The sequence below is a fragment of the Misgurnus anguillicaudatus genome, chromosome 6 (genome assembly GCF_027580225.2).
Source record: "Misgurnus anguillicaudatus chromosome 6, ASM2758022v2, whole genome shotgun sequence".
In the NCBI taxonomy this organism is placed as follows: Eukaryota; Metazoa; Chordata; class Actinopteri; order Cypriniformes; family Cobitidae; genus Misgurnus; species Misgurnus anguillicaudatus.
Genome location: NC_073342.2, coordinates 30823511 through 30835314, shown reverse-complemented (window position 1 = coordinate 30835314; position 11804 = coordinate 30823511). Strand labels below are relative to the sequence as shown.

General features: G+C 34.3%; 2 protein-coding genes across 2 annotated transcripts; both read right to left on the bottom strand.

Annotated features, from left to right (window-relative positions):
* Positions 1–1978: 1978 nt before the first annotated feature.
* On the bottom strand, positions 1979–7640 carry LOC129434513 (cadherin-related family member 3). The gene is made up of 11 exons (XM_073868308.1): positions 7401–7640; positions 7217–7319; positions 7038–7136; positions 6521–6759; positions 6232–6400; positions 4851–5098; positions 3824–4017; positions 3671–3684; positions 3562–3587; positions 2511–2559; positions 1979–2417 (listed from the first exon to the last, which is right to left on the bottom strand). Exons 1-11 carry the CDS (start codon positions 7608–7610, stop codon positions 2110–2112), a joined length of 1659 nt encoding a protein of 552 aa, XP_073724409.1. The 5' UTR covers positions 7611–7640; the 3' UTR covers positions 1979–2109.
* Positions 7641–7773: 133 nt separating this feature from the next.
* On the bottom strand, positions 7774–11242 carry LOC141364211 (cadherin-related family member 3-like). Its single transcript, XM_073868307.1, has 7 exons — positions 10541–11242; positions 10217–10373; positions 9913–9998; positions 9728–9825; positions 8380–8481; positions 8138–8289; positions 7774–8033 (listed from the first exon to the last, which is right to left on the bottom strand). The coding sequence occupies exons 1-7, from the start codon at positions 10763–10765 to the stop codon at positions 7774–7776; spliced, it is 1080 nt and encodes a 359-aa protein (XP_073724408.1). The 5' UTR covers positions 10766–11242.
* Between the last annotated feature and the right edge of the window lie 562 nt (positions 11243–11804).

Sequence of the window (11804 nt, the reverse complement as noted above, 5' to 3'; positions counted from 1 at the left end):
GACATGTCCCCACCACTTTTTGAAAGCATTTGGTTAAAATGTTCTGAAAAATCAAACAATATGTGCTACGTACACTGCAAAAATTACTTTCTTTCTTAGTATTTTTGTCTTGTTTTCAGTAGAAATATCTAAAAATTCTCAAATCAAGATGCTTTTTCTTGATGAGCAAAATGAAGTCGAGTTTTTAGACGAAAAAATATACAATTTAAGTGAATTTGTGATTAAAACAAGCAAAAATATCTGCCAATGGGGTGAGAAAAAATTCTAAAAATAAGATTTCTTTTTTCTTAAACACTTAATTTAAGCAACATTTTCTCACCCCATTGGCAGATATTTTCGCTTGTTTTAATCACAAATTCACTTAAATTGTATATTTTTTGTCTAAAAACTAGACTTATTTTCTCACATTATTTTGCTCATCAAGAAAATAATTCTTGATTTAAGAATTTTTAGATATTTCTACTGAAAACAAGGCAAAAATAAATAAGAAAAGTAAAATTTTCAAGAAAGAATTTCTTAGTATTTTTGTTTTGTTTTCAGTAAAAATATTTTAAAAAATCTTAAATTAAGATGCTTTTTCTTGATGAGCAAAAATCTAGTTTTTAGACCAATTTTGTGCAAAAAAAAAAAAAAAATGGGTTTAAGACAATTTTGCAAGATTTTTTTACTTACCCCATTGGCAGATTTTTTTGCTAGTTTTATGCACAAAATCACTTAATTTTGGTATTTTTGGTCTAAAAACTAGACCAATTTAAGAATTTTTAGATATTTTTACTGAAAACAAGACAAAAATACTAAAAACATTTTTTCTTGAAAATCATTTTTTTGCAGTGTACAACTGGTTTTGTGGTCCAGGGTCACATTTGTTGCGTTGTGTGCTTATAGTGTGCTCTCTTTTACATAATTTCATTGTAATCATTGAGTTATCTACAGTACTACTGTTATCTACAATCTACTGTTATCTACGGTATGGTGCTTTGGTTTGGTTTGGTTCACTGTTCGATTGAGCTGGTGTGTTACATGTGCAATCGACATTGTTGAGGGTTTTATGCTGAGTATTTTTGTGTTGTTGACCGGCCTACACTATGCCCAATTGTGATGCGCCGTTATTCAATATTTAACTTTAACTTCACAGTTAAATATTAGTGATAATTTAATATCATTCCAACCCCGTATTAAGTTTTTTGTAATGGGGGAGGGTTCAGTATTGATATTAAATATGCTGATTGCATGATATCAAATATGAAGAGATTTAATAACCAAACCAGAAAAACCTGTTTATATATAAAATCATCCTAAAGAACATTGTGTGAAAATATAATCTTGATATCTTTAATATTGACTGCCAATGAATTAAATAAATCAATCAAACTTTAATTCTCCTTATCTCATCATTAGATTATGTGACTTTAACCTGGATGTCACAGACAGGGTCACATTTCAGAACTGTGTATGTCTATTATAAAAGAGATGAATTATTTGTACAGCTAACTGCTGCCATCTGCTGGTTAGTGTCTGTATAAACCTCTTATCTTGTAAAAAATAGGAACCACACTAATAAAAGAGAATCTGATTAAATTCACACTTACTTTAAAACATGAACTGTAATTGTAATTTTCTCACTGTCATCATTTAATGAACACAACCTGTGGTATAACAGTGGTCAAGCAACTATTCAATTGAGCAAATACAAATATTATAAGGTTAAAAGTTAAAGGTGCACACTGCAAAAAATTATTTTCAAGTAAAAAGTCAAAAAATTCTTAAATTAAGATGTTTTTTCTTGATGAGCAAAATGACCCAAGAAAATACATCTAGTTTATAGACCAAAAATATCAAATTTTTAGTGATTTTGTGCATAAAACAAGCAAAAAAAAATCTGCCAATGGGGTAAGCAAAAAATTCAAGAAAAATTTGCTTACCCCATTGGTCAGATTTTTTTGCTTGTTTTATGCACAAAATCACTTAAATTTGTGACATGACGATCCACACACACGGTCTAAATACATGTTTGGTGTGCCCTCAAAAAAGATGTCACCAGCCACCGTTAACACACATATTACTTTGCACCTTCCTAAATGTCTTTGATTAATTGTTCAGAGAGAGACTTTAAACCTCTGATATATCTCTCACAGTCTTGTGAAGTTTATCTTTGAATGAGCCACCATCACTTTTTCTGCTTATGATTGACAGGCCATGATTGTTACTTTGGATCATTCCTCCGTGTGATTGGTCAGAGTCAGCTGTCCCGCCTGTGTCACCACCTAATGTCCGTGTAGGCTCATGGTCAAGGGGTCTCCTCGAGATGACCAGTGTGCTGCTCTCTGGTTGGCACAGCGGAGGCTCGGACACAATGACAGCATCTTTCCATCGCCGGGCGCCTGACTTGCTGTTGTACTCATAAACTCTCTTCGTCACTGAAATTTAGATGCACATTAAGCGTAATATTTCAGTATTACATTTCATAATCACCAGATATAATCAATCATCTCATCAGTAAAATATCTTACCTGGATCAACGTCCTCTCCATCAAACACAGGGTTGATCTGAGTCACTTCCTGGAAGAGAGAAAATGCACTTGCTGACTTACAAAAGTAAAGAAAGCTGAATATGAAAATGTTCAAAACCCATTATTTACTAACATAAAAAACGACATTTGAAGTTGTTATTAACACAAAATGTGCTTTAAGATTCTTATTCATTTATGAATCACATGAATGAGAATTTAATATTTTCTACTACTTGTTTTAACTTTAACTCATTCCCTGCCAGTCTTTTTTAAAGTTGCCCATCCCTTCCAGGAACATTTTCTTCTATAAATATATAAACATACAAATATATCAAATGACAGAACAGACCCTCTGCTTTCAAACAAACAAATAAAATGAGAAAAAAACTTTTCTTAATTTGTTCTCTTTTATCACCTCTCAAATATGGGTGGGTTTTTTAAAAATAAAAATTGAGCAAAAAACTGAAATAATTGCATTTTTGTAAAGGAATTTTGTTAGAGATCAGATTCAGAATGATTATCAAAACATACACTGAGTTTAAAATTAATTAATTTAGTTTTTGCTTCAGTTTTTTTATAAATTGCATCTAGTGGATAATAGTGGTAATTACAGATTCAGGAAAGCGTCATTTACATTGAAATGTTTTCTCTTAATTGACGAGATAAGAGTTAAAGCCGATTTACTACAACGCAACTAATTTTATTAAAAATAAATTTGAATTAAAACGTAATAAATCTTTAATAAAGCAACTTTTTGGGTTTTTAAGCATACAGATCCTAGTCACTTTAATTGTTTAATGGAAAAGCCAACGCAATCCCATGACGTATTTTACAAGGCGGCTAATTCTGATTAATTTAAACAACTACATTTGTGTGTATTTGTATGATTTGCTTTCTCCCCTGTGATGTCATTATTATTGTTTTATAAAATAATTTTACATTTTCGTATGATTTGCTTCGTACGAATACAAATTAGCAGACTTGTAAAATATTTACAAATTCCTGTGAGATCAAACTTAAAAAGCAGAAAAATTGTTATGTAACATCTTACCAATAATATTTCCTTCTTTGGTGAAGCTGTTGTTGTGAAATGTAAGTTATTAAAACATTTTAAATGAGATTTGTATTTACAAAGTTTTGTAAAGTCAGCTTTCACTTACCTTCATCTTGAATGCTGTAAGTACAAAATTCAATCTTATTAATAGGATTTAGGTATCAAAAATAATTTTAAAGTGTCTCATTTATGTTTAAACCTGAATGCAGGAAAACTTCAGAACAATAACGGCAAAATACCGTAATGTTGATAAACTCACAGTTGCTCTTCATCGCTGATGAGTTTGGACTCGCAGCATCTGAACTCACTGTTAGAGATGTATTCACAGCATCTGTACAGCATGTATCCCAGAATGCCGAGCATGAGGAGCGCACACAAAGTGATAATGAACCACACGTACCAGTCTTCAACATCAAATGTGTTCACATCTACTCTGATGTTTGTAATTCTTGGCTGTAAAGAGATGATGAACAGATTTTTACATTTTCTAAAGAAACACATTGGTAAGGATTATATCAATTTAAGGGTTTAAGAGAAGTATAAATGAGACAAATTTGGATAAACAGTCAGACTTGTCTCCAACTATACTAAACTATATTTCTTTTAAGTCATTCCCAACTAGCCATTTTTTGAAAAGTTGCCCGCCAGCATTTTTTTGACATTTTCACAAAATGCCTTCCAGTAAAAATTTTCTTCTAAAAATATATAAACATACAAATATATCAAATGAAAGAACAGACCTTCTGCTTTCAAACAAACAATAAACAAACAAACAAAACGAGGCAAAAATTTTCATCCTATCTATATTTTTTCTCTGCTTATAAAATCTTATGGGTATTTTTCTTAAAAATATTTTGCCAAAACCTGAAATAATTGACTTTTTATAGGAATTTAAAAAAATGTTTTTTAAACTTTTTTGCAAACTGCAACCAACGGCTCAGTCTACAGCTCACCCCTCCCTTTTGAAAAGCATAATGAAGCTATGGTAGCCGCCACAGGACAAACACGTCATTGTCTGAGACGACGTACTGACAGAACGTGCTCTATTGCACAGGTTGGCCTTTTAAGGCTACTGTAGAAACATGATGGCGACTTCCATGTAAGGAGACCCGCAGTGTATGTAGATAAAAAAGCCTAATTTTAAGGTAATAAAAACAATACTTCATTATACACGACTTTATACACCACTGATTATATAGTTATGTATATTATATTGCATTTCTGTCAAGAGATCCTCCTAAAAGTTACACACTGCATCTTTAAATGTTCCTCACTTGAATACCTACTGTGGTTGTGGTGATGGTGGTAGTGAGATCAGGGTCCACCACGTGGATGTGGATAACAATGGTGCCGGTCTGGGTCGGAGCTCTGGCATCGGTCCTGATGTTAGCATCAGAGATGAGTACGGTTAAACTGTATCTCCACAGTCTGTCCAGTCCACTACCGTAATCGAATGGCTCCTTCAGAATCAAACGCGTCGTGTTGGATCCGGCACTCGGGGAGAAGCCGAAATGATTGTTTATGTTGGTGGAACCTGTTAAGTGTTTACAGGTTAACAATCACAAAAACACACCCAAGTTGATAGAAAAAAGTTTTTTAACCTAGGGCTGTCAAAATTATAAAAATTGGCAGACGGTTAATTGTCTGATAAATTGTGACGATTATGATAATTAATTGCCTGTTTTAGGACTTTGGCGATTATGTTGATTAATTGTCTGTTTTAGGACTTTGGCGATTCTGACGATTATTTGTCTGTTTTCGGACTTTGACGATTATGATGATTAATTGCCTGTTTTAGGACTTTGACGATTATGACAATTATTTGTCTGTTTTATGACTTTGATGACTATGACGATTAATTGCCTGTTTTAGGACTTTGACGATTAATTGTCTGTTTGAAGACTCTGATGATTATGACGATTAATTGCCTGTTTTAGGACTTTGGCGATTATGACAATTAATTGACTGTTTGAAGACTTTGACGATCACGATGATTAATGATCTGTTTTAGGACTTTGACGATTATGACGATTAATTGACTGTTTTATTGCTTTGACATTTAATTCTCATTCAATTTTCGTTTGTTCATGAAATAGTTTTCACACATTGCTGTGATTATTTAAATTAAATCTTTTGCAAGGTTTACCTGCCAGTAAATATTAATTAACATAACACATATTTAAAAGTAATTATTTAATGAATATATATCCTTCAAAACCTGAAAATTCTTCATAAGAAATAAACACAATAAAGTGTCTGAAAATTACTGAAAAAAAATTCCTCTCAGATCCTTCACTTCCCTAAATTTGGAATTGCTGTTTTGGAAATGTATGTTTTACCTGGCAGTTCATACTGCTTATCAAAGTTTTGCAACATTTTTTAATGCATTTTTCCCACGGTATTGAATGGCTTTGCTTTGCGTTACACTGTCAGTTAAGGAGTGCCATCTGATACTGTCTCGTTTATACAAGCGCTGCAGCTCCCCTTGTGTTTTTTAAAGATATGTGCAATCATTGCGGTGATCTGAAATCATCGCGATGAGGTCAAACAACCGCAATGAGACGATTATTTAATCATTGTGACAGCCCTAATTTCCCCAATAACTTCTCTTTACTATAATGCGGTACATTTTTACACAATCTTACATAATAAATAAGTATTCTGTACCTGAGATTGTGTAGATGAATGAAGTAGGAGGAGAATCTTTGTCTGTGCAGTAAAGGATAAAACCCTGAACGTTTAATCCAACCCGAAGATCAGGGGTCACCACTAGATTGGTCTTGTTGGGCCAACATAAAGGAGGTTCATCATTTGCCTCTGTGATGTTGATAGTGACCTTTTTTTTAAAAGTGTGAGAAAAACTTAGCAAGGAGACCTGCTATAATCTTTGACATAATTCGAACACTGGTTTTTACATTCAAACAGACTTAACCACTACATTAACTTATGAACTAACCATAGTGGTAGCAGATTGAGGTCTTACAGGATCTCCATCAGTCGCTCTGATGACCAGCGTGTGTGTTTGTGTCTCCTCATAGTCAGGGTTTGTCAGGAGGGTGATTTGACCAGTTAAAGGGTCCAGATGGAAAATACGTCTCAGCGTCCCGGTTCCTCCACCAGAGATTATGGAGTAGATGAGGTTTGTTGGAGGCAGATCCCGATCTGTGGCATTGACTGAGCCGATCACAGCGCCACCTGGAGTTTAGACACAAACACAATTAATTTACTATAGTCTAGTGGTTATTATTAATTTTCATGTTATACCAAACCCATATATTTATTTTCAGCAATTACTGAAGTACGCTTGGTACCCATTATAGGTCATGGGTTTGATCTTAGGGATAACACTAGCGTGAATGTACTGTGGATAAGTGCCTATCAAATGCATGTAAATGTAGACCATAAGGAAAAAGAAGATCATGACAAACATGAAATATAAAGTGTAAAAAACAAAAGCAAATGTTTCTTCTTACTTCCCAAAAGCTCTGAGACTTTGAAGAAATAGGTGGGAGGATGAAACACAGGTGTAAATTCGTTTACAGGTACGACTGTGATGTAAATAAAAGCCTCGCCTGCAATCAGGACACAAAACATTACATCTCATTACATCTCTCACATCACTCAGTTTTTACAAAGATCACAGTATCTTCACCTCTCAGCGATGTGTCATTTGTATCCACAGCCACTATAAGAAGTCTATATTCGTTGTTTCCATAGAAGTTATTGGGGTCTTCAAAGTCCAAGTTTTTGTTTAACTATAATGAGCAGAGAGAAAGTTTTTATACGTTTGGATCAGGATGTCTCTAAAACCACTGAGATATTGATTGACACCTTACAATGATCTGATTGGATTTTAGGATGAAGGCCTGGTTGCAGTCCACACATGAGAGTCCGGTCAACACGTGTTGTTTAAACAGAGCGTCCACATCATTATCAGTACAAGTCACTGTGGCAATGACCACCCCCGTCGCTTCGGTCTCAACCACTTCTCTTTTATTCAAACCCAAATAGAAATTAATCGGAACATTGCAAAGATCAAAGCACATCTGTTTCAATGTAAAGAAGCCCCACCCCTTTTGGCCTACAGAGCAGAAGGGGACTCCGCCCCTTACCTGGACCACACCCATTTAAACACTCCACATAGCACCACGAAGATGCAACACACCCTTTTATTTAAAACACTTCGATTTGGACACTTAATTTCCATTTTTAATTGATTAAATAAATGTCTTCCCATGCAAGCTGCAAATATAATAAAAGTTTTAGTGACATCAACCTGTGGTTGTCAGGCTCACAGACAGGGGCGTGGTCATTGATGTCAGTCACGGTGAAGGTGAGACTGATGCTATTGGATAGTTGAGGACCAGGAGGACTAATGCCGGCTGTAACTATCACGTTTATGATGGGAGTTTCCCTTAGTGGTGAAGAGTCCATGTCCATCCTGGTAACAATGGTGACTAACCCTGTATCTAAGAACATTCATAGACAAAGCGTGCATCTTGTCATGTGCAAATCTTTAGCCAATAAGAAAACAGAAATGCATTCAGAAATGTCAATGTAAAAACTACAGTACACTTCTGTATGGTCAAATAGTTGTTTGTGCTGATCGAGTAAAAGATGAAGCCAGCGTAGAGAGAATCATCTGGAACAACAGTTACAGCACTGATGTTTGCCACAACATGACCAGGACTCAACTCTTCGTTTAATGTGAAAGACGTCTCGGTGCTACAGAAACAAACATTTACTCAGTGACAGTCATCAAATATACAGTATATAGATCAAAGATTTGTTGAGGTGTCAGTGGTTATTACGTACTTTAAGAAATGGGGTTTATCATCAATGAGGTTTAGTATAAAGATGAAAATTTGTTTAAAAGATAAGTTGTTTCCATCATGCACAGAGATATTAAAGCTGTAGCTAAAAGAGAGAAAACAAAATGCATGATTATATGAAAAATTAAACATTCAAGCACACCAAATGTGAAGCATCGCGTTCCTTGCTCTAGATTTCTTGCGAAATTTAACTTCGCGTCATGTGAATTTTTTTTGGGAGTGAATATTTTCAACTTGTGCAAAGACAAGTGAGTCCCAATTCGCCTACTTAAACTACGACCTAAAAGTATGTACTTTTTGTGAGGAAAAAGTACATACTTTTGAGTGTGTAGCATAAGAGTATGCACGTTCGGGGATTTACTTCGATGACGTCATGCAACGTGAACGAAAACGTGGTTAGTTGGTTAACCTAGTTACGCACACTACGACATCTACAAAAGCATACAAATGTCAATGACCGCTACTTACTCAATATTTCAACATACTATGATTTGGGACATACTAATTCTAGTTTCGCATACTATTTAGGATGGATAGTATGCGAATTGGGACTTTGAGTTTTCGCGGCAATCACGTCGCCCGATTAGCATCATTTGCATTGTCACGTGTGAGTTTGCGTCTATTTGCGTATTGCAATAGGCTTGTTCGACTTCATGTGGTGCCGCTAGAACTGACAGGCAGATGACGTCAAAGTGGCGTGAGACAAAATTACACTTCGTATGATTTCGCGAATCGCTCTCACGTCATCCGGCTGTTGGTCCTTCCAGCGCCACATGAAGTCGAACAAGCCTATTGACTTTGTATGTAATCTACTCTTGCAAATTATTAAATTCACATTTTATGTGTACGCCCCATTAGGAAAAAAATATATTTTTCATCAATATATTTTTTGGCCATTTTTTGTATCTTTTAAAATATTTCAAAAAATATTTAAAAACATTTATATTCACGTCACATTGGAAGAACAACTTAACAGGTATGAAATTATTAAAATTATATATATTTTCAACCGCAAAAATATACTTATAATTTTATATTTTATGCTAAATACAGTTTGTAGAAAGTAAATCTGAATTTAATATATTTTTTAATTTAAAAAGTATATTTGTTTTTAATCTTTATATATTAACATAAATTTTAAAATGTATTTCAGGGGCAACAAATACATTTCTAATTTTACAACCCATATGACAATATATATATATTTTTTTCCTGGCCAAAATATTAAAGTTTGTATAAAATGTACATTTAATTATTTGTATAGTATTGATAATGAAGTATGATTCTATTATATGATATGTCCAAAAAAGCATGGTAACTTTATTTGTTACCTTCTGGGGTGTGTTATATAATCGAATGGTTTTGTGGAGAACAGAGAACCTGTTGAACTGTCGATAATGAACGCTGGATCTGAAGGTATCAGATGATACTGTAAAAAAACATCATAATCGTTTCATCTCGGTCACTGCTTTATAAAAGATAAACTCCACAAAAGTACCGAATGTGTGAATCATACCATCAGGGGCTTTTCTTCAGGGTCATGAACTACTGGCTGATAGATTTTCTTTGGAGGAGATTTTTCCTCAATGTAAATAAACATGGCTGAAAGAAATGATATAGATTAGGCAAATCATGAAATAATAATATAGATGATTGAATAAAATTATAAAACGGAGGCTGATTAATCTGTCAATAACTGTAAATGATTGGCACATGCTGATAACTGTGCCAGGAAAGAAAAGTGTAGTTTGCCCATTGTGTTTTATAAATATTTGCATGGGCCATCTTTTGGTATAAAAATATAAATGCATTTATAATACTATCATCCATGAACATTGGAGGCTCATCCACATCCGTAATGAGCACTGTGAGAGTATTCAGGTCAGATTTACGATCGCTGTCCACCACAAGAATTTGGAGACTGAACTGATTTGCAGAAGTCTCAAAGTCCAGATCTGTTGCACCGGTCAAAACAACCTGTATAAAAAACAAAATAAGTATTTTGAATGCAAATTTCTGAGCTCATTAAAAGCTCACATAAAAATTTAGGGGACATTTCTAACATGCTTTCCCGCTAAAGTATCAACTTTCTTTTAATTGAATCTGATTGTTTTCTTTTAGAAACAATTTGGCAGAAAAATCACCTGAGCGTGAGTTGAGTTCACCATAAAAACAGTAAAATCATCAGTAAGTGGGTTTGAATTAAGTATCTGTGGGAATCCAGGAACAACGCTTGCGCCTGATCTAAGATCAACCTGGAAGCAGAAGACCTCCGTCCCCGCAGCGCTGTTCTCCTTCACTTGAACCGTGACCGGCAAACCCACCAGAACAACAGCTGACGCAACACCTGAGAAAAAGACTAAGCACATTTAGAAAATGTTTTAAATGTGAAAGCATAAACATGACTGTGAAGAGCCTTTAAAGCACCTTCATTTACATCGTAGCTTTCTCAAATCAATTTTACTTACAATATTAATTTAACTCAAATTAAGCCTAACTCACCAGCTGTTATCCAAAAGCAGTGAAGAATACTAAGATGAAGAAAAATGTCCATTTTGGCTTTAATATTTGATTATTTTTAGTCTGGTTTAAGATCACTCGTATCTGCAGTGAAGGCAAAGTAGTCGCCAAGCATCTGTTGATAGAAACTTGCATGGATTTTATGACCAACAGGGCATCATTCAGCAAGTCAGGACAAGTAGAGCTGGGCTACTAAACAACGATAACGAAATAATATGACTGTAAAATCATCTGGTTATTTCTACAAGGTTTTGAATTATGGGTTGTCAACTAGAATTATCAGTGGTTTCTCATGTGAACAGTTAAAAAACAGCACACCTCACAACCAGTAAATGTCCGCAGTACAAAAAATGTTAGATATGTAAACAATGAAATGTTATATTGTGGGTTTGTACTGTCAGCTTATTCAAAATAGTTTTGAAAGTAGTTATATTTTGTGTGTTTAAAAGCATATACTGTGTAAAATACAGGATATGATTCTGTATTTCATCATTATTATATAAAGATGTAACTTGATGAATAAATAACATTTTAATCCAGTTAGCAGATCTCCAAGTTGGCCATTGGTGCATAAAAATCTTTTCTGCTATCTACAAGAACATTTTTGCTGATTTCCGGATGTAAAATGTTGTGCAATACTTTTTTATACTTAAATATGACATTACTCTTTAAAAGTAGAAGTAAATCATAATGGCAGCGCTGGTGAAGGTTTGGTTGTTGCTGATGCTCCCGATAACCACAAGTCAGTTTTATCTACATGATCCTCTGTATCTGTATGGAACCAAAGGTCTTCAGGTCAAACTGGAGATGTTCTGTAAAGATGTAGTCGAAGAGATTTATGTCTATAGATCAGATCAACACGGGACTCTGATTCCAAACCGAACAGCT